The 21,009-nt window shown below is 48.0% G+C and overlaps 8 protein-coding genes across 8 annotated transcripts; 3 read left to right on the top strand and 5 right to left on the bottom strand.

Moving 5' to 3' along the window:
* Positions 1 to 562: 562 nt before the first annotated feature.
* EDB82DRAFT_352194 (aspartic peptidase domain-containing protein) lies at positions 563 to 2,532 on the top strand. Its single transcript, XM_025725375.2, has one exon. It carries the CDS (start codon positions 694 to 696, stop codon positions 2,386 to 2,388), a length of 1,695 nt encoding a protein of 564 aa, XP_025593980.1. The 5' UTR covers positions 563 to 693; the 3' UTR covers positions 2,389 to 2,532.
* Positions 2,533 to 3,321: 789 nt separating this feature from the next.
* On the bottom strand, positions 3,322 to 3,954 carry EDB82DRAFT_530642 (uncharacterized protein; the record flags this gene model as incomplete). Its single annotated transcript, XM_025725376.2, has 1 exon — positions 3,322 to 3,954. The coding sequence occupies one exon, from the start codon at positions 3,952 to 3,954 to the stop codon at positions 3,322 to 3,324; it is 633 nt and encodes a 210-aa protein (XP_025593981.2).
* A 600-nt stretch (positions 3,955 to 4,554) lies between these two features.
* Positions 4,555 to 6,085, bottom strand: EDB82DRAFT_569692 (uncharacterized protein; the record flags this gene model as incomplete). Its single annotated transcript, XM_065609890.1, has 9 exons — positions 4,555 to 5,047; positions 5,093 to 5,158; positions 5,213 to 5,267; positions 5,321 to 5,340; positions 5,393 to 5,430; positions 5,477 to 5,682; positions 5,736 to 5,783; positions 5,839 to 6,007; positions 6,059 to 6,085. The coding sequence occupies 9 exons, from the start codon at positions 6,083 to 6,085 to the stop codon at positions 4,555 to 4,557; spliced, it is 1,122 nt and encodes a 373-aa protein (XP_065463550.1).
* Positions 6,086 to 7,875: 1,790 nt separating this feature from the next.
* EDB82DRAFT_548670 (heme peroxidase) lies at positions 7,876 to 12,704 on the bottom strand (the record flags this gene model as incomplete). The annotated part of the gene is made up of 6 exons (XM_025725380.2): positions 7,876 to 8,342; positions 9,206 to 9,731; positions 9,793 to 11,864; positions 11,913 to 12,105; positions 12,157 to 12,395; positions 12,443 to 12,704. The coding sequence occupies 6 exons, from the start codon at positions 12,702 to 12,704 to the stop codon at positions 7,876 to 7,878; spliced, it is 3,759 nt and encodes a 1,252-aa protein (XP_025593984.2).
* A 1,679-nt stretch (positions 12,705 to 14,383) lies between these two features.
* Positions 14,384 to 16,102, bottom strand: EDB82DRAFT_548671 (uncharacterized protein; the record flags this gene model as incomplete). The annotated part of the gene is made up of 3 exons (XM_025725381.1): positions 14,384 to 14,564; positions 14,612 to 15,918; positions 15,965 to 16,102. The coding sequence occupies 3 exons, from the start codon at positions 16,100 to 16,102 to the stop codon at positions 14,384 to 14,386; spliced, it is 1,626 nt and encodes a 541-aa protein (XP_025593985.1).
* Positions 16,103 to 17,146: 1,044 nt separating this feature from the next.
* EDB82DRAFT_517684 (uncharacterized protein) lies at positions 17,147 to 18,259 on the top strand. The gene is made up of 2 exons (XM_025725382.2): positions 17,147 to 17,415; positions 17,464 to 18,259. The coding sequence occupies exons 1-2, from the start codon at positions 17,340 to 17,342 to the stop codon at positions 18,081 to 18,083; spliced, it is 696 nt and encodes a 231-aa protein (XP_025593986.1). The 5' UTR covers positions 17,147 to 17,339; the 3' UTR covers positions 18,084 to 18,259.
* EDB82DRAFT_352265 (Prefoldin) lies at positions 18,178 to 19,053 on the bottom strand. The gene is made up of 4 exons (XM_025725383.2): positions 18,776 to 19,053; positions 18,649 to 18,719; positions 18,469 to 18,593; positions 18,178 to 18,412 (listed from the first exon to the last, which is right to left on the bottom strand). The coding sequence occupies exons 1-4, from the start codon at positions 18,834 to 18,836 to the stop codon at positions 18,286 to 18,288; spliced, it is 384 nt and encodes a 127-aa protein (XP_025593987.1). The 5' UTR covers positions 18,837 to 19,053; the 3' UTR covers positions 18,178 to 18,285.
* A 1-nt stretch (position 19,054) lies between these two features.
* On the top strand, positions 19,055 to 20,806 carry EDB82DRAFT_352274 (P-loop containing nucleoside triphosphate hydrolase protein). Its single transcript, XM_025725384.2, has 3 exons — positions 19,055 to 19,918; positions 19,976 to 20,426; positions 20,474 to 20,806. Exons 1-3 carry the CDS (start codon positions 19,293 to 19,295, stop codon positions 20,693 to 20,695), a joined length of 1,299 nt encoding a protein of 432 aa, XP_025593988.1. The 5' UTR covers positions 19,055 to 19,292; the 3' UTR covers positions 20,696 to 20,806.
* Positions 20,807 to 21,009: the final 203 nt, after the last annotated feature.

Consider the following 21,009-nt stretch of genomic DNA (forward strand, 5'->3'; position numbering starts at 1 on the left):
TTATTGAACTCACTTGATTTTCTGTTGCCAGCCTTAAGTTTCACACAAATCATCCGCAACTACATTCCCTCCCTGACATATTGCAATACTGCTGGAAACTAATTACTTACCACATACATGGTCATGTTGCACCAATTTCTTACTTTTCATCTCTGAGATATGTAAGTGGTATCATCTCCGTTGACTGCTAATGGCTCATGTACAGGTGAGAAAAAGGAACACGCGATATTCTCTCGCAACTTTGCAGTGACCGCCAAGATGCAGCCTGAATTTCGAAGGCAGGAATTCTCTCAGTTTTACAAGTTATCCTGTCGTGATCCATTGGCAGAGCTCCATTTAGCGTCCTTGAAACCCCATGTACCAACACCTCTATCTCATGCATGTTGGTTGTTCCTAACACACGACAACTGAGCCAAGCTGAAATACCCATGTCGACTGTTGGTTGAATCTTGCCCAAGCGAGATTTCTTGATTCCATGGATTCTGGTAACAGCCTTGTAGAGTTGTCCATCGGACTTCTTCGTTCTGTCCCAGCCGCTTGGCCTGTTGTCGCCTTCTTTCGTTCTTCGCCGACGGTCAGACGTTTACTCCATCCAAATAATTCAATCGTTTACACTCTAAGTTTATTTCCTCTTTGGAGGTTGTTTATGTTATCATCTTTGTGTTTTCTTTCGTTTCTTCGAGCACTCCGACCATGCTGGCCTCCTTTGCCGCTTTTACACTGATACTGGCGCGGATCGCCACCATCTCGGCCGAGCGTACTCCCAGAGAAGTTCCATGGTCAGAAAATACATATGGACCCGATGGCCCATGGCGAGCTATACATGCCAGAATTGGCGAACACAAGCAAGATGTCGATCTATTTCCTGGAAGTGACTGGGAAACGTGGCTGGTCGAAGACGCATACTGCGGAAAGGGGCCTTGCTCTACTTCAAGAGCTGGCACCTACGACACGTCCGTCGCCACTACAGGAGGTATCCAGTGGAAGGCAGCTCTCGAGAATTATATGCGCGGTGTGAATTTGGAAGGCGAGGGTGGGACAGCCTATCAAGATGACATCGAGTTGGACGGGACAACGGTGAAAAATGCAAGTCTTGCTGTCCTTGGAACGTCAACACCACAGAAGATCAAGTACCCCGGAAGTAAGACAGTGGGTTTCACTGCTGGCTGTCTTAGTCTAGGAGGGAGGAGAGAAACGAACCAGAGCTTTTTCGTCGGTGATAATTTCCCAACCATCAATGCAAGTCTTCCATCAGGGTGGTTATGGGATAACGGATATACCGAGTCATATTCGTTCGGCATGCATATCGGATCAGCACAGCCTGCTACCAGGGTTCCGGGTTCGCTTTGGTTCGGAGGCTATGATCAGAACCGAGTTGTGGGGGAGATCCTGAGCATGAATGGCGGTCCCAGAGATGGAATCACACTGCGGGATATCAGCATCGATGTGGTCGGAAGCAAGTCACCGTTCGAGTTCCGGTCCAAGGGCGGTCTTCTTGCTGAGGGAAACTCCTCTATCGGTACCTCATTCAAGGTATTAGTCGACGGTTGTTCACCATACTTAACACTCCCCGAGTCCACCTGCAACAGCATCGCCTCCCATCTTCCTGTCAAGTACAGCAAGGACCTCGGCTTGTACCTTTGGGACACCGACTCGGATAAGTACAAGGAGATTATTTCATCAGCCACGACACTTACCTTCGAGTTCATCTCGACGTCCAATACCAACCCCGTCAAAATCCGGGTGCCGTTCATGCACCTCAACCTAACTCTCGAAGCACCTCTCGTCGATGATCCGATACCATACTTCCCATGCCATGTCAACGGTGGTAACCGATGGGTTTTAGGGCGCGCGTTCCTCCAAGATGCTTTCATCGGGGCCAATATGCGTCGCGGTGTAGACACTTGGTGGTTAGCCCAGGCTCCAGGTCCCAATATCCAGGCAACTGCGAATCCTGTTACAATTGGGGAGATGGACAACACAGTTAGAAAAGGTGGGAATGACTGGAACCAATCCTGGACAGGATACTGGAACGATGAAGAAGTGCCTTCGAGTACTCCCAGTTCTAAAGCAGACGCGACCGACGATGATGATGAAACAAAGGAGGACAAGGAAGAAGTTGCTATGTCGATAGCTGCAAAAGCTGGCATCGGTGCTGGAATTTCTGCTGCTGTGATAGCTCTTGGAGTGGGCGGCTTTCTGTATTGGCGTCGACGTCGAAGTCAGACTATACCAGCCCCTGAGGTCCCGGCCTATGGGCAGAACGTCATGCAACAACAACATTATATCGATACAAAGCCTCAAGAGCTAGCCCAGAGGCCACCTCAAGAACTACATGGAAACGAGGTCGTTATGCAAAGGTCTTACCAGCGGTCTGAGCTTCCTTGATGAATGACGGATGGCTTCAACAAGAGCGGAGCTTTTTTCTTTTCTTATCAGTCTTATGTAATATTACGATTATAACTTTTCTTTTTTAACTAGCGAACCATAATACCATTACTCTAGATAATATCATGGCAACAATATTTTCAATCGTGATCCTGGTACGTGAATAGCAAATCTTATATCGAACACATGGGTGGGAAGACTCACACTTATCTCACCAATTATCCTTCCTTATTTTCTTTATAACCGGAACTCTTCGATCAGTCTCCGCTCCATCCTTTCCGAGTAAATCTTTATATCCTCGGCCTTCTCGAATCCGTCATTGAAACTATACACCAGCCTCAACCTACCCTGAAATGTGTAGAAAAATAAGATCGACATGCCCAGCACAATGTCCGCTCCAAACTTGAAGCCCTTAACCTTAATATTATATGCATACTCACGATTGATGAAGTTTTCAACAATGCCCAGACTGCTCACAAGAGCGTCTTTGGGTGCAGGAGCCTTGAGGAACTCTAGGCTCGAAACAACCTAGTGCATACCACGTTTAAAAGCGCCTGTCATTTTCAAAGCATCTGGGTTTGTCTTGAATACTGTCTTGTAATACTTAGTGAATGATTCGACAAGATCTCAATAAGAGGCAGGCAAATTGATGATGTGTGGATGAGGAGCGTAGTACACCGATACAGCATACTTACTGGAGTTGTACGGCGAAGGAAGATAAGGACGAAGGTTGAATTGATTCATAGATGTATATCGATACTTTTCTGAATCGGTATCTGCGTATTCCATGAGTGTAGAGACATATGCTGCGTGGATTGCTGAAGTGACCGTGGTGCCTTTACGGTGGCAGGCTTTGACTAAGAGATCAGTTCTCTCGGGTGAGAAAACAAGCTCCGCGTTTTGACAGTTTCCGGATGGCGCAGAGCCGAGTTCTTAGATTAAACCGATGGTTAGTTGGCTGCCTATGTAGCTACCGAGTAACTCCTCGCCTTTTTCTCTTGCTTGGGCTGACGGTTCTGAAAACCCGAGAACTTCTTCCATGATTGGTGCCAAACGTACAGGCTCGTCTCCAAAGGTAATATCTTCATCAGGATGCGCTAGTGCGTTGAGGAAGCTGTGACAGAGTAGCCCCATTCCTGTGCAGCCTATGGTATAGTGACGACCACGTATCACATGTTCCGAGGACTTGGGGACGTAGCAAAGTGTAGTTTGTTTGATAGGTTGAGTAACCTTTTGCATTTCTTCAGCATTCAAGGCATCGGAAACAATGAACGTTTCTGTGAGCCAGCGGTTCAAGCCGTGTTCATCCGTGATGGCGTAAACTCTCTTCATGTCTTGGATTGTAGTAGCGATCTGAGGTTGTTCGTGACGCAGTTGCTTCCAAGCATGCCGAAGGTCTGATTCAACGTCATGAGAATTGATTTGGAGATTGAGAGAGGCGAAGAGTGTATAGTGTTCTCTGCCGTCGCAGAGACTTGCGGACATATTGGCAGTGACGACGAAGAAGGCTTCTAGACCATCCAATGGACGCTCCCATTGGGTATCAGATACCTGCCTCCACACCATTTTGGCGGTTAATTGTGAATATCTGCAAATTCAAAGATGGGTTGAGAGTCGTAGAAAACTGTGACGGGGTAATTTGTCTAATTTTATATCTTGATTGTCCCGCCTCGCCTTCTTTGTAGATCAATCCTACGCTATTCCTAAACTCTTGATCGTGCGCTGAGGAACTGCCCAGGCTTTGTCCTACTGGGAGCAGCGCAACATTTGTGTGCTTTAGGAACTAGCACAGCCTATAGCCAAGAGTCAATTTTCAATCTTGCATGTCTTTGCCTTGGTACTGGAAATTGGCGTTTCTTGTGCCGGTTACCCATAAGTAACTCTACGACATAACTAATCAGCTGTTCAAGGAATCAGGTCAACCGGAAGTGACGGTACCATTGCATAAACATGTTCGTTTATGGGCGTCATATTAGAAATATGGTTGCGTGCTGGTATCTTTTATATGAACCCTAGACTCCTGAATAACATGATAAAATCAGAATCATTCAAGTCATGCATTACTATCTAACATTATACTCTATAACATGGGCTCTCATACCTTCTATATGTAAATGTTGGTCTATCCCCGATGATGTATCGTTCTAACTGTTCATGCATAAGACATCATACTGGCGATTGCGCGTAAATCGACGTGTTCGATCTCGCATGGTGATGTCCCCGCCATCCATCATATTGTTCGTGCTGAACGTGATACGACCTCTCGACGATAATATCGGCCAACTTGCTAACCTTTGGGTTCAACGACTCCTCGCTCTTCTCGTGACTGTGCTTCCATCCTCCACTACCATCAAAAACCTTTTTCATTCCATACGGTGTTGAAATGTTTTGCTTAGTGAGTCTGTTGCGCACACTTCCCGACGAACCCTGGTACGACGAGCAGATCTCGCTTGGCGCTTTTCCTTTCCATAATGATCGTGAGAAGAGTGATCGTAGGACGGGAATGTTGACTGTGGCGATGCCGACGATGGTTTCGCGGATGCCCCAGGCGTTGATGGTGAGTGCTGACGGGTTGGCTGAGAGGGTGAGGACGACGCGGACCAGGGCGGCTGCCATGACAAATACTCCTGAAGAAAGGAGTAGACCTATGACAAGTTTTCTATCTTTGTTAGACAAATTGTGGATGAGTGGTGTAGGAACTTACTTGTGAAATGGAATTTGGAGTTTCCAGAGAAGTGGTAGTGGGATGCAAAGAATCAAGCCATCAGTTCTGCAATAGTTAGTTAATAAGTCGTGTCTACCTTGAAACTGTGTCACAACTTACAAGACGTTGAGTACAGTAGTAACCAAAAAGTTTTGAATTTTGAAACTGCATCTTGCTAAAGAAATATATTAGTTCTATTCGTCCAATTTTGATATGATCAACACGAACCTGGAGGATCAGGCACAACTCTGTAATTCCTGTTAGTAAAACACAAATACTAGAGTTAATGGGGATACATACTGCCAGTTTGCTTCGTAGGGAAGGCATCCGATTGAGATCTAACCAGTTAGTCAAGGTCCAGACTTGATAGAAAAGAAGACATACCGTAAGAACCACAGCAGCGTATGTTATACCGCACAGAAGCGATACGATCTGAACAAACGATTTGTGCCACGTTCCAATTGTCATTCGGGCAAAGAAGCAAAGCATAGTTCCCTTGAGACTCCAAATGAGTGCCGTGTATGAATACCAAGCGACAAGTTGAAACATTGAGCCCAGCTCGTATTGATGAATTTCAGATTCGCTAAGTTCTTCCAAAGGGTTAGCTTACATTTCTTATCAAGGCAGGTTAGTTGTAACATACTGTGATCAAGTGCTGCGACTCCAGCTTCGATGTTGGTACCAAGATAGTCTACAGATGTGTTAGCTGTTGGAGGATCGAAAGGCAAGGTACATAGTGAACTTACATATTAAGTGCACCGTGACAGCATCCGTGGTATAAAAGATCATAACAAGGAAAGAAAAAGCATCATCGCCTTGGAGGCCCCGCCATCCAACAGTTCTCAATCGCACAAAGAAACGAGCGAGTAGAATAATGAGGCCTAAAGCATAGAGACCCCACGATTCATAAAGGAACTGGAGCCCTGTCAGCCACTTTTCCCTCGAGATCTGACTTCATAGACTTACAGCAGGCTTGTCTTCAATTTGAGGCATTGTTCCAGACAATGAGACACCCAAGAAACAAAAGAAAAAAGGAAAGTTAAGGAAAGTAAACAAAAACCTCAGCACGTATCACACGCTCACGCGCAGGAACAAAACAAGTAGGAGGACATCAGTCTACTTATCACATGGTTGATGAAATCATTTGTTTACAAGAAACGTCAAAGCACCCCAATTACATACCAGGAGGTCCGCATTACGTGAAACTATCGAACTCCAAATAAAGAAGTCCCTCGTGCCCGCTTGAACTAACTAGGAGAGCCTCGTTACCCAAGAAGGGTTAACATGTTGGAGGCTAAACCCGATGTATATAGGGCTGATCTCAAATCGAGCTGTTAGTTTGGTTTCACCAGGGCTAATGTGATGCTGCAAGTGGGCAGACGGTGAGCCGTGTGGTGAAGCTAGAGACTGCTTTTTTGAGGGTCGTCGTTTTTCTCAGCTTGAGAACGAGATGAAACGTTGAAACGATAAACATCCATGTCTTTTTCTATCGTACCCTTGTCAGTTGCGGACTTGGGCGAGTCATCGCGTCGCCTCAACTGAAGCTATGATCTACACTGGGGTAGCTAGTCACATATTTTATTTACGGATTGTTAAAGCGGTTAATTCGGATCTATCGAGGTTCATTGTTTCTCAGAGTCCTTGCTGCCATGTTGTCTCTACCAAAAGATGGGAATATATGCCATCTGAACTAACTAAACGCGCATCAGCTGAACTTCTCTATCTCAAACTTGCCACCAGTCTCATACTCGTTAATCGACCAGTCAGCAGAGAGACCTGAATAGATTACTTCATGTTTTGTATTAATTTGGTATTCCCACCGCACGTCCTAGCGTCGTCGGCGGAGCGTTGAGCCCGTTGTCGCCCATGAACTCTCGACCAAAACTATTGAAAAAAATATCACCTCTCGTTTTATATATAGATACTCGACGGGCGGTGGCTTGAAGCTTGTATTTTTGATGGCTGATCATTGCTAATATCTATATGTTGACGCGAGAGGCGTGTATTTATCACATATTGAGGATGGTTATGGAGGGATTCTGCTACATGTGTCTCCTGCGTTGATGATTGCCTTGCTAAAGACCAACTTGGTTTGAATAACAATAACTATTTTGTAAAAATAAGGAACCATATTGAGGGAAGTTTCACCTACTCCAACTGAAAGCATATCAGGCCTTTTGTTGAGGTGTTTACCCAACATCATATCGTCAGTCATTTATACTAAACTGGTAAAATAAAATTTCCAGAGACACAAATTTAGACTCATCCTTATTTCGCTGGAAGGATTTCTTTACGTCATTTCTAGCTCTTGGCAGATGACTTGACGTTGCTGATCACTCAGTCTGACTGTACCATGTCGAAAGCATGAAGGTAAGCTTAATAGAGCCTGCTCCCATGCATTCGAGCGAGGCGAAGTAAGTCAAATACCCTCAGTATCTAATAAACAGTCTGATGGTTTACAGAAAAGTTGGCCTGTCTGAGGGTACAAGAATAAGTAGTCTAAGAAGCATAAGCTGACCTAGTAATTTCGTCTCTTATGCTTCGGGTGGTCACTTTTTACTATACTCTAAGAACAGTTTAATATATTACTTGAAGCAGACATGCCATAGACCAAACCATAAGACACTGGGAAATCAATACGGAGATAAACGATGGAAAGAGTAGATAAGACCATAAGAGTTCTATCTATAAAAGAGAGGAAGAAATAGACAATGCTACAAAAATACGCTACACCCATGTATGCCCAAGAAATACCAGACCGAATGATCCCAGACCCCAATCACTTACAGCCCAAATGCTTCCTTGGCAACACCAAAGACCTCCAATCTGGGCTCAACCTCGGTGCCAACGCACTCCTCAATGTAGACCTTGAATCCTTCATCGGCATCCTTCTTGAAAGCGTCCTTCACGTCCTGCTTGCACTGGGTAGCAAGAAACCAAGCACCAGAGGCAAAGTTGTACTTGTCGACGGTAACAGCGTCGAGCAGCTTGTTCAGGTCATCATCCGACATGCCCTCAACCGAGTCAACTCCCTCAAACTTGGGTGCAAGCTCGGGAATGGCCTTTGCGTAGAGAAGGTTGAAGTTGGCCATTTGCATGTTGGCTGTACCCTGACCGGGCCTGCCAGGAACTTGGTTACGCTTGTACTGAAAGTCACCTGACTCAAAGGCCATGAGGGCAAGTACAGCGGCCATCATCTTGGGGTCGTAGATGTCGTAGTCCTTGAAGGCATTGATAAGAAAAGGCGCGGCTTGTTCAGCGGTGCGGCAGTCGGTGTTGCTTGAAGGGCAGCTCTTTGACTTGGGGGCGATTTTCTCGATGATGGGGACTGCTGTGAGGGCAGCTGCTGAGGCGCCAGCAAGACCGAGAATGGTGGATAGAGTAATGAACTTCATGTTGTCGAGTGTAAAGTATAATGTTTGTGATGGTCGTGATTGTTGATGGTGATTGTTGATAATGATAAAGACAGTGGTTGAACAGGGTATTTAAATATCCTCCAGGGACTTGAGAACAAAGGCAGTGAAAGACTGCGGTCAGGTTGTACAGCACAGCTGTAAGCAAAGAGGATCAAAAATAGAGTAAAAGGAACGTAAGCACAGCAAGGCTGAGAAGTGCAGATGCAAGCAAATTGGTAAAAACCTCCGATGATGTTTAAAGCACGAAAAGGAAAGTCTTGGCTCGAAATATATACATTTTTATCTACCTACTGTTAATTGTTTCCTTAAGACCAGATGATCAATCCAATTGTGTTCCTTGCAGAGGCGCAGGGAAAAGGATCATGAAACATTAGAAACGAACTGTCTTTGCCCAATCAAGTTTAGATCAGTCGATCGTTGACCAATTGATCGACCCGACGGGACCGCAACTCGGCAGTGCGGCACCTGGGAAGATGGATTTAGGGGGGTTCAGCTCAGGGGCTCCAGTTGATGAAATTACTGAGGGAGGCTGAAGGATGCCCTATCATTCATTACCTGCTACATTCAATCCTTCACTCAATCAATGCACCAGCCACTACCACTCATGACAGACAAAGAGAATATTAATTACAACTAAATAATTCCATCCATGATATCATTCATACTTCATCCTATTCATCCCAAGTCACCTTCATACTTGTGGGGAACGGCCAAATGCTGCCCCAATCTTCTGTCATGTAGACAAAGAAACCACCAGGTCGGGGCACCTTCTTGAGCTCTCCCTGCGCACCCGCCACCCTCCTAAGGCCCTTCTTCCTGAACAGAGCCCTGAACAACTCCGTCAGCGCAACCTGGCTGATGTCTCTTCCAAGACAAGCATGTGGGCCTACGCCATAGTGGATATACGAGTCCAGAGGACGGCGAGGATCGACTTCCTCGGGGTTGGGGAAGATGTTGGGGTCTTTGGCAGCTGTGACAAAGGAAACAAAGACTCTGTCACCAGCCTTGACAGGAACCTCACGACCGTCATCTTCTTGGATGACATCGGCGGTTGTGGCTTCGCGGTACAGTCCAAATGTACCAGCCATGCGAATACCTTCCATCGCGTAGCCGAGCAGAAGAGCATCCGTCTCGTTGCCTGTCTCCAGAGCGGCAATACGATGAAGCTCAGGGCGATACTTCTCACCAGCAGGAGAAAGGTACCAATCCAGGGTTTGGGCAAACTACACACAATTTGTTAGTCAATATGTTCTCTCACCAATCTCGAAATAGAATATGACTTACCACCTGAGCCTGATTCGGCACCATAGCCCCAGCAGTGGGCAAGATCTGGCTCCACACGATGTCATCAATGCTCAGACCAGCCTTCTTCAGACCCTTGGCCATGTTCTCACCGTACGCAGCGAGCGGATCATCGTTCTTGTTGGGCTTGCTGGTAAACAATCCCTTGATACCAACGCTGGTAGCAAGTTTGACGTTCATCTCCACAATCTTACCCAACTGCTGCGCAACCTCTCTGGCACCCTGCCTCAGAGGGAAAGACTTGGCAGGGTCAATATCGAAGAAGATGCACACAAAGATGACTGCAAGGATCATGTACAGCTCCTGTTCCGAAAAGACACCCTTGGGGTTCTGCTTCGTCTTGAGGGGAAGGTTGAACATCCTCGCGACAAAGTGTGTGTGTGCAACGTTGCCCACGTCGCGCACGACATCAACTTGTGTCTTACCTGCAAGCTTGTATGACTTTTCCTTCAGAAGCATCTCGGCCGTTGTCGAGTAGAACGACTTAACCGCGTTGCGCCAGGTGTCGTTGTACAGCAGACGACCCATGCACTTGCGCTGCTGTGCGTGCAGCGCTGTGTCGCCAGACAGCATAAAGCGTCCACCACCCTCACCCATAAGGTGCTTGAGGCCCTCCTCCCAGCAGACACGGTACTTGACCTGGTCTTCAAGGATGTACTTGGCTGCCTTGTAGCCCACAATGTTGATGCGTGTTGCTGTGGGCGCAGGACGACCAAAGTCAAAACGATCCGCGCGCTTCAGGTCAGTGAGAATCTTCTTGTTCTCTGAGGGGATAACCATGGGGTAGTGAGCGTAGACGGAATTGCCCTTGAAGTGCTGAGGGAATGCGCGCAAGAAGAGCTTGTAGAAGACACAGCCATGGTTGATCTTGAGGTCGTAATCAACCTCCTTGAAGCCCCAATTGGTCAAGTTGCGTGGATGGTAGTCTATAGTGTAGTACCTGTCACCACGAACAAGAGCCACAGCATCTGAGAGAACCACTCGGGAGATTGTATACGTGGGAGCGATACCGACACCTGGAACCATAGGCGTTTTTGCCTCCTCTGCGACGATGCCGGGGTACAATTCGACGTAGTCAGGGTGCTGGTACAGGTTTCGCAGAGAATCGGCAATTTCAGGGTCTGAGTTGATATCCTCAAAAGTGTCGTACGCCTTGAGACCAAAGTGCTTTCGGAACTCGTTCAGACCGGCCAAGTTCCACTTGCGACCGCGCATGATACCCAGCATCTCGATGGGCTTCATGATACGCGGCACGTTGCGACCACCGAAGGCACCACCGGGCTGTTCAATCGCTGTGGCGAGCGCCTCGACAAGCTCGTCATCGTTGAACTTGCCGTCAGGGCCTCTCTTGAAACCGCCAAAGGTGCGCTCAGAAGGCTCATCAGCGACTGAGGCCTCGAACGCCTTGAGAGCCTTCATCATGGTCTGCAGGTTCATGGGGCCGTAGTTCTCGCCGAGGAGTTCGGTGTAGAAATCTTCCACCCACTTCTCATCCATCTCGGAGAGACAAGAGTGCCAGCGGTAGCAGAGGTTGAACTCGGCCGAAACTACATTTCCAGTACCACTCTCAGACAGATCCTTGGTGCCGACAGAGACACCCATCTCTTGACGAGGATCAAGAGTCCAAGTAGTATCAACACGGTTCAGGTTGATGATGTTGCGAACGTAGTCAATGAGAGTGATGTTGATGTACAATCCACTCGTGACCAATCTCGCGGTCTCAAACAGTTCCTCATCACGCTTCTTCCAAGCAGCTTCAGCAGCTTCGGCATCGAGGTGGGCGCCAGGCTTGCTGAAGCGACCGCCCTCGTTGATGTCGGCGAGGTTAGTCGCGACGTGGTTGTGGAAGCGGTTGAACATGATGAGGAGGATGGGGACACCGGGAGGATTACCGATGAGACGCTTGTCAGCGAAGCAATCGGGCTTAAGCTGACCATCCTTGAATGTGCGGATCGAGTCGCGGTCTTTCTCGGTTGAGCCGTAGAGAGGGGCGAGATCGAGGTAGGAGGATGAGTCGTTCTGGTCTGGGTCTTTGAGGTTTGTCCAGAAGAGGTCTGCATTTTGTTAGTCGCTGCGTAAAACGCAGAGGGAATGAGACATACCATGAATGATGATAGTGGCCCAGTACCAGAGGATACTTGACACATTGTTCGGGTTCTTGCGGAAGATACCTCTCGCAAACACAGACTCAAAGATAGCCTCTGGATCAGGCTGAGCACCCAAGCTCATACCCTTAGGACGCACTGTTCTCGAGTATGGTGTTCTAGCGGCACCAAGTTGGGGAAGATAAGGGTTCTACACAGGTCAGTCAATTGCTTTCCCCAAGCTCAATTGGTTAAAACTCACGTTCCACGATCCATCAGGCTGGCGGAAACGATACTTGTTTCCCATGTACAGCATAGGAGGATGATCAATCGAGTTCCAAAGCTGGGCGATGAAGCCGTTTGTCAAAGCCTCCTGGACTTTGGAGTGATCGCTCAGGTTCGCAACAAGCTGGATCGTTCGCTCCATGATCATGGTCTTGTCATCCTGCTGCATCTCTCCCTTGAGCTTACTTGAGATGATCTCAAGCAATGTCTTGAGATCTATTCCTCGTCAGCACTCATACCCTCACATATACTTGCTCACTCACCTTTTCCGCGAAGACGGCGAACATCTTGCTTCAACCCCGGACGAGTCGCAACCTGTCGGTAAGATCCATCACCCATCTCTGTAGGAAGAGGTCTCTTTGAAGCCAAGCGGAGCTTCTTGATGCTCTTCACCAGACCCTCACTCTTGTTGTGTGGCGGGGCAGGTACTTCTTTTCTCTGGCTTGAAGAAGCCGAAGAAGAGGACTTCTCATTACCATACCCATTCGTGGCGACAGCGCCGTTCTTTGCTTGGTTCGACGCCATAATTATTGTCGATTACAAGGAGTACAGATTCGAGCAGAGCAAAGCAAGTGGGCGTGAGCTCATCTTTATGACTTGCCTTTTTTCTTCGCAGCACATGCTACCAAGCTACCAAGCTACCAAGCTAGAGCTTTCCCCCGAAAGCGAGACATTATCATTCCACTCTTTCCTCCCCAGGGATCATGGTTGGATAAGACAATGCGGTGGAACAAGATTGATCAGCACGCGCGGAGTCGGAGCAGCATTGGTGTGCACGCGAAGCCTTTGGTGATGCAAAGCTCTGCATCAACAAGGGCAGATCTGCATTGACCTCCTGGTTCAGGGCGGCGCCACTTTGTACTGTATCTTTTGAGTCACCGGGTCAATCCAATGTCTGGATAATCATACTATTGGGCTGAGATAAAAGAGGAGGAGGTTGAGAACAGGGCGTGATTTAGCACTGTATTGGCGGTTAGTGTACATAACTCTCCGCTTTGTCTGAGATCTTGTCTTGTTAGATGAGACATGAATTGAGATCTGAGCGATTGAGTAGGCGAGTAACTTAATCATTCTTACATTGATCTCAATTTTCATTACATTCTTCGATACCTCAATATCAATTCATCCATCATAACGATCAAAACACCAACACATAATCCCCAAAGCTCAGTTCTCCAGCGGTCCGAGCCTCCCTTGGCTCTATTCATCCATGGCTCCCGTCCCAGGATCTGCGGTGCCACTAGTCAGACTAGGTACCGGCACTTTGTTCAGCTCCCCTACGTAGCGGTAAACCTTGTCTTTTTTCTGCCGATCACCTCTTCTTCAACTGAGACACTGTGGACTGCATTTGTGTAATCAGCTTGAACCTAAATGGTCAGTTGCATCACAGCTGAAAGACCCTTTTGGGAACGGTGCAGTCATGTCGTGAATTGAGGTGAGGGAGAGTGCAAGAGACAATGACGTGGTTTGTCATAGTTGGCTGGAAGAACATGAGGAATTGTCTTGATAAAATTCCCGGTAGTTTGTCAATAGCTTGCCTAGTTGTTGACATTGAGGTGATGGCATACCGAAATAATAAATCTTCTTATCTCTCTCTGTATGTGAATGTCTCCATAACCTACCAACCAGAAAAGTCAAACCAGAAAAGTCAAACTAATAAGATTCCCTGTTCATCCATCTCAACTCTCACCCACTCACCCGGTCAAGGGAGACGCAGACATCAAATCCTCAGCTTGTTGATCGCTACCCTGCATGCCCATCATCAGCCCTTTTGGGTTCCCAACTAACCTAGACTATCGATCTGCCCCCTGGCACTGAGCTAGGAAGAAAAGAGAACAACAAGAGGCCCTCTACTGCCGGGAGCTGGGGGGTGCAATCTTAATCTGCTCTCCACAGCGGGACGAGAGATCGACCAGATCCACTGGTCACTGTCTTGTACTGTATCGCGCTGTCGGACTGTCTAGGGCGCTGGACAATGTCGCAGGCGTGGTGTACAGAGTACTAACTTTGCCAGTTCACAACTCACTTGCCATCAACTCGCAGATCCTGTCTCACGGTGACTTCTTAGCCATTGATCAGAGTCATAACTTGTCTTTGTAAGTCTACTGTACTGAAAACAAGCACCCCATCACCTGTAAAACTCCAGCGCTATGCATGCTTGGCCACCCTCCACCTCGTTCATTCTTAGTACCGTGACAATCCCTTTATTTGGTTCGCAGATCGTGTACATAAAAGTCCAACTTATCACTTTCATACACATGGCCCGTAGGTTGACCCGCACCACGATAGATATTGTCGATTGAGTGCTGGTGAAATGTATCCTGATGGTTACAGTTCAGGATGTGATCCAGGCCTGGCGGATGAGTCAGGCGAAAGATTCCATACCTTAACTTGTTAGCTTGGACGTACAACAATTGATGGTAATAACTTACGAAGGTTGGAATTTTGGTGCGCAAACAATAGCCACGCTCTCAGGCATCATAACCTGGTATCCAGCATGAGTATGGAGATCTCGAGAACTCATGAAACAGGTCTGTGTTGGATGCGTATGGATCCACCCCAGAAGAAGCAAATCTTCATTCATGCAGTAGTCAAACATGACCTCTTCATTCTCTGTCTCACACGTATCCGATGTGCACTTTTGATCGGGGATCAAGAGACACCTGACAAACAGCGCATTGTTGATAGGCGTTCCACACAGCATACCACACATCTCAAGTCCCCGGCGTGTGTTATCAGCAGCGATGTCCAGGAATTTCTGCCGGAGGTTTTTCGGGAGGAAGAGAGATCGTATTGGGTCGCCGTTCTCAAGGTATGCGCCTGGCTTAAATGTGAGACGTTCTTTTTGGGGAATTGCTGGTGGCCCAGCTTCTCCAGTTGGGCCGAGCGCCTCTTTGCGAGGGACTTCGGGTCGATCACTGGCAGTTTGAGGTGATGGAGATGGTATAAGAGGTGCGTATCCTGATAAAGGCACCTTTTGTGGAAGGCTTGGGGGTTGCGGTTGTGAAAGAGTCGAGTGTAGAGGTTCTTTCGGTGGCAGAGCGACAGGTTCCTTAGGTGGTCGGCTCGGCTGCATTGATGGGGCGGTCGGTGTTGTGCTTCTCTCGTACTCGATTGGTCGAGGTCTCGAGATAGACGGGTAGTTGTAAGTATGCGACGTCGGCCGGAAATCATCGTCGTTGCGTCTCTCGTGCGCCGAGTCGAGGGCATGCCTAGTCGCCTCCATCTGCCGCCGTAGATCCTCATCGTCTCCGATTCGCACGCCATCCCATTGATCCCATTTACCTCCCCTCCTTCTCGACATGATATCCTCGTCGGTAATCCCTGAATGCCTCGTCGCTCTCCTCGCTGTATCTCTCCGTGTCAATTCCCTCTGTGCAAGATCAACCGCCAAGTCTTGATGGTCAGAAGCATCCAAAATCCGAGCATTGCCGCTCAAAGTTGGATCGCGAGCTGCGAATTGTTCGTATCGGGATGAAGGGGCTGGCGTTTCATCAGTCGTCTTTGGCGAAAGTGCCATTCGTTCCCACTCTTTGACGGCATTCTCGATTTCGGGTTTGAGTTGTTCAAGATCTTGGATCACGCGCTGAATGCGCTTCGATAGGACCAGATAAGCCTTCTTGTTCTCGGGTTCTTTGAACTTCGGATGTGACGGAAGGTATTTGAGGATGAGGAGGGAATGTCGATACAGCATCATATAAGCTCGGCCAAAGTCGCCATCTGAAACCGCAAAGGAAGCCTGAACAAATTAGTCGACATGCCATACAGAATTAGAAAGCACACACCTCTTGGTATAGCGTTTCGGCTGCACGTATCCAGTGCTTAAAAGGAATATTTATATTGAAGTCGAAATTCTCGGCCTGAGCTACCAGCTCTTTGACGGTTTGCGGCCGAGACGGCCGCATCGCTATTCTCGAGTCCATTTCGAAAGATTGAGAGATGATGTTTGGAAGATGACTGTCGCAAAGTCGTCAGAAATGTTTATATCCGGTTCATGATCGTCAAGTTGAACTGCCGCGTGGCTCGTTAGGCGACAGCTTTAAGATGTTGCCTGGAGATGGGAAACTCGAGTATGAAGATGGAATCCATGGATCAGTCCTGTGACGACGCGTAGCGCCTCATGGCAGGTGTCGGTACCTTGATTGCCCCTCCATGCCCAATGGCGGGGAAGGAGATGGCTCTATGCAGTATAGAATGACATAGCGAGATATATGTAGATAAGCCTAAATGATGAAACACCTATTGAGCTATTTGTGGCGTAACGCCTCATCATGATAAGCCACACTTTTTATCCTGTATCATGCATAGACTAATGGCGTGTTTTCTTTATGAGAATCGTACAATTACAATTTCCATGCAATGCACTCCTAATTCTGTCTCACCGAGTCGGAACTTCCTTGGCAAGGCTTCTCAGTAACTTTAGGCCCTACAAGAGCTTGTCTTTGCCTCTCTTCCGATTTCTCCCGAGGAGTCAGAGTCAAGGCCGGGAAAATTCGCCTTGGAAATGCACCCATCATCCATGTATGGAAGCTTGATGTTGGGTTCGGGGAACTCGGATCGCAATCCCTAATGAGACTACCACAACAGGAAATACAACAAGACGGGAAATTTAGGACCGACGGTAGATGCAGATTTCTATCTTACGCCTAGCCTCCAAACTTGGCAACGGGATCTAGTCATGACTGTTAAGGTGTGAGTACCAAGAGATGTGCATCTTAACATCCCAAAACAAAGTCTTGGACTGGGGTCATCATGATCATGATCATGATCGTGTCGCATTGAATCACCGCCACTACACCTAGTCGGTCATCCCACGGTGAAAGAGGCCCCCCAATGGTCCCACGGTCATCGGCCCATCTATCCACGCCCATGACACCTCACCTCAGGTAAGGGGGCATTGACCACGGTGTGGCCATGAAGACCTTATTATGAGGTTGCCAGGATATGTCGGATCCTCAACAAGTTAGGCATCTAAGTAAAGTTTTTCCAAGGGGCGACCAAGTTCAAAAGCTAGCCCTCCCCCAAGTCTCGTGCCTAAGTTATTTAGAATTCAATCTCACATTTATAAATACAGTCTCAATTCGTTCTGAGTTCATTGTACTTCATCATACTTCATCAAACACTTAACTCGTCATACCCTTCTACCTCACTTACAACACCATGGATACCATCAAGAACAACTCCACCGTTTCCGCTGTTGAGGTCAAGTCCTTCGATGTCAACGCTGCCCGCGGATGTATGTAGCACCAACACACCCTATAGATCAACAAACTGACATGCACAGCCGCCGTAAACACTGCCGTCAAGATCTTTACCATTGATCAAGGGCACGTCAATCTCCCCAGCGACCTCAACCCTCTCGACGCCCTCTCCAGCATCCTCCGCAGTATCTCATCAGTCTTTGAGCTCGACGTCTGCGCCGACCTTGACCTGAACTGTCGCAACATCCTCCACCGTATCCTCCAATCCATCTTCGACACAAACACACAACTGCTTCTAGAACAGGAGACATCCGAGTTTTTTGCAAACCTCAGCTCAAAACAAAAGGCTCGCATTGTGGCCCAGGCCATTGCTGCCTTCACCATCATCTTCCAGCGTCTAGCGCAGACGGGCGAGAAGGTTAACTATGGCGTTCTCAACCGCGAGGCCCAATTGTTCACCGAGAGCGATCAGCGAGCTTTGATGCAAAGCCTCATCGAGGGCGATAGCGTGTTTGAGGATTGTGCGAAGAAGAGCGACATCGCTGAGGCCATCCTCACTACCATGGACGCCGATGAAGACGCCGCGATACCTCAGCCCATTGCCGCTGACGACAAGCAAGATTTCATGTTCTCACCCAGTGCCGCTCTGGAACACAAGAACATGGGCGTTCCCTGGGGTTTCAGCATCATGACGATCAACTAGATCACTTCACGAATCACGACTGGCGTTTTGGACGAGTACCGGAAGACTCTCTCCCATTGGTATCATTTAGCGCGGCATTTATAAAGTGCCAGGTATTTGTCTAATTTGCATTATCTTCATCAATGTTTTTTGTAGAAATATAACTCAACTCATGGTCTATTTTTTTGTTAATCCACTCTGGTCTCTCTCTCTTTTTGTGAAATCACTTGGATGCTTCCTTGCCCTTGCCTTGAGCAGCTGCTTGGGCGCTTTGTTGAAGCTGAATGATCTCTGACCTCTTCCTCTCGAGCTTCCCTTGAGTTTCCTTGATTGTGTCTTCTAGTCGGTTGCTAAATCGGGTCAGTCAGACAAGGGTACAACCCTTGGAAGAAGGAATGACACTCACATTTCACTACCAATGTAGTCTAGACGGCCCTTAACTGTGTTCTCGGCCTCAAACTTGTCCTGCTTGAGTAGCACGGGACCAGAAAGCTTGTAGATGGTCTCGCCCTCTTGTAGGCGTTCAAACTCCTGGATTTGGGTTAGAAAACGGTTTAATTGTAGTGCTTATGTCAAGATGACCAACCTGTTTCACACCAACATTCTCCTGCTTCTGACCTTCAAGCTTTTGTCGCGACTCGATGGCGTTCTGGAGTTCTGTTTTTCGCATTAGCACGTGTCTTTGGCTCACTCAAAGATGGAATTCAACATACCGCCTTGAAGCTTCTGGAAGTCATCAGACAGGGCCTGGAGCTGGGCTTGAGGATCAGACATGGTGTTAAGAAGGTGACGAGTGATAGTGTAAAATATGGTAAAATATAGCTAAGCAGGTAGAAATGTTTCTGCCTATTTTGAACCGTCCTAGTAATTCTCCTTTCAGTTATCGTCTAAACTGCCAAGTCATCGAGAGACGATACAGTAAAGTTGTGCAGCCCCTCTCTGCCCCGCTATAAGCATCATTTGAGGTCCATATGGATCTGGGCCATGTTTCCCCGCCAATCAGTCCCAGTACTGTACAGCCCGTCCAGCGCAATTGACTGTTGCCTCAACCAAACCCTCCATCTCGATAGCGACTTGACCCTTTACAAGTGACGGCCACTCCTCGATTCTCAGCCTTTGTCATCTCCTTATCCCGCTGGGGAGTTGCACAAGACCCGACGATACCTTCACCCACCGACGTTTCAACAAAACCCCCTCCCCCACGTCTCTCTTCGATCGACCAACGTCACCATGTCGACCAACTTTCGCGACCGCGCCATCGCAGAGGTGCAAAAGGCCATCACGGCCGACCACAACAAGGAGTACCAAAAGGCCTTTGACCTCTACATGTCCTCCATGGAACTCTGGGTCAAGGCGCTCAAGTGGGAAAAGAACAAGGCTCTCAAAGTGACCATGCAGGAGAAGATGGCCACCTACCTCGACCGCGCAGAGAAGCTCAAGCAATTCCTCGCCAGCGAGAATGATGCCAGCTCAAATGGAAACGGAAAGGCTGCTATGGGCGCTAACGGTGCCTCCACTAGCAAAGGCAAGCCTCCAGCGGGTGAGGACGACGATAACAAAAAGTTGCGCAACGCATTGTCGGGTGCTATTCTTCAAGAGAGGCCCAACGTGCGGTGGGAGGACATTGCTGGTCTTGAGGGTGCCAAGGAGACATTAAAGGAGGCTGTTGTGCTGCCCATCAAATTCCCCAGTCTGTTCCAGGGTAAACGACAGGCGTGGAAAGGTATTCTGCTGTACGGTCCTCCAGGTACAGGTAAAAGTTACCTCGCCAAGGCTGTTGCGACAGAAGCAAACAGTACCTTTTTCAGTATCAGCAGTTCCGATCTGGTCAGCAAATGGATGGGTGAAAGTGAAAGGTGAGTTTTCCCCGCAGCGATTAGTGACATGCTGTATCTAACCACTGTCTTGCGCAGGTTGGTCAAGGCCCTCTTTTCTATGGCGCGCGAAAATAAGCCTTCGGTTATCTTCATCGACGAGATCGATGCCCTGTGCGGTCCCCGTGGTGAAGGCGAGTCCGAGGCTTCACGTCGTATAAAGACCGAGATCCTGGTTCAAATGGACGGTGTGGGCAACGACAGCAAGGGTATTTTAGTTCTGGGAGCTACTAATATTCCCTGGCAACTCGATGCTGCTATTCGACGACGTTTCCAGCGTCGTGTGCATATTGGTCTTCCCGACATTAATGGTCGCGCACGCATGTTTAAGCTGGCTATTGGCGACACCGATACTGCTCTCGTGGCGAGCGATTACAACATTCTCGCTGCCAAATCGGATGGAATGTCTGGTAGTGATATCGCCAACGTTGTCCAATCTGCCCTGATGAGGCCTGTCCGAAAGATTCTACAGGCCACCCACTTCAAGGCTGTAAGTTTGACTTATTCGTGTACATTAACCTCTACTAACAATTCCAGGTTATGAAAGATGGAAAGCGCATGTTGACGCCTTGCTCGCCTGGCGACCCAGAAAAGATTGAAATGACATACGACGACGTTTCATCGGAGGAACTAATGGCACCAGACGTGCAGCTAAAGGACTTTGAGATGGCTCTCGACGACTCGCATCCAACTGTATCCAAAGACGACATTGCAAGGCAGATCGAGTGGACCAACGAGTTTGGTAGCGAAGGTGCATGATGAAGACATGAATCGAGTTACAGCAGTCACTTGTCGTAGATACATAGGGTGGAGAGGTATTGGGAGGCAGCGAGTTTCCAGAATTGTCTCTTACAGCATGGCGGCGTCTCGTGGAGTTTTATTTATCTTGTAGCTTGGGCATCCTGGTGTGGAAATGAGTGGAAGAAATGTTGATATATAAGTTGTTAGTATTACTATTTAAACTGACTTCAATGCCACCCTTCATAGCATGTCATGCTTAATCGATTGACGTAGGGTAGGAGATATCTCTTGGACATTTTGAGGTTGTAATTGTTTGAATGCACTGCTATTAC

Source organism: Fusarium venenatum (genome assembly GCF_020744135.1).
Source record: "Fusarium venenatum strain MPI-CAGE-CH-0201 chromosome Unknown EDB82scaffold_4, whole genome shotgun sequence".
Lineage (NCBI taxonomy): Eukaryota > Fungi > Ascomycota > Sordariomycetes > Hypocreales > Nectriaceae > Fusarium > Fusarium venenatum.

Excerpts from the sequence above, each read along its gene's own strand:
- EDB82DRAFT_352194 (XM_025725375.2), top strand. The coding sequence starts at position 694 with ATGCTGGCCTCCTTTGCCGCTTTTACACTGATACTGGCGCGGATCGCC.
- EDB82DRAFT_517684 (XM_025725382.2), top strand. The coding sequence starts at position 17,340 with ATGGATACCATCAAGAACAACTCCACCGTTTCCGCTGTTGAGGTCAAG. Across the intron at positions 17,416-17,463 it reads TGTCAACGCTGCCCGCGGAT|CCGCCGTAAACACTGCCGTC; the intron begins GTATGTAGCACC and ends TGACATGCACAG.
- EDB82DRAFT_352265 (XM_025725383.2), bottom strand. The coding sequence starts at position 18,836 with ATGTCTGATCCTCAAGCCCAGCTCCAGGCCCTGTCTGATGACTTCCAG. Across the intron at positions 18,720-18,775 it reads CTTCCAGAAGCTTCAAGGCG|AACTCCAGAACGCCATCGAG; the intron begins GTATGTTGAATT and ends TGCGAAAAACAG. Across the intron at positions 18,413-18,468 it reads GACTACATTGGTAGTGAAAT|CAACCGACTAGAAGACACAA; the intron begins GTGAGTGTCATT and ends GACCCGATTTAG.
- EDB82DRAFT_352274 (XM_025725384.2), top strand. The coding sequence starts at position 19,293 with ATGTCGACCAACTTTCGCGACCGCGCCATCGCAGAGGTGCAAAAGGCC. Across the intron at positions 19,919-19,975 it reads TGGATGGGTGAAAGTGAAAG|GTTGGTCAAGGCCCTCTTTT; the intron begins GTGAGTTTTCCC and ends TGTCTTGCGCAG. Across the intron at positions 20,427-20,473 it reads AGGCCACCCACTTCAAGGCT|GTTATGAAAGATGGAAAGCG; the intron begins GTAAGTTTGACT and ends TAACAATTCCAG.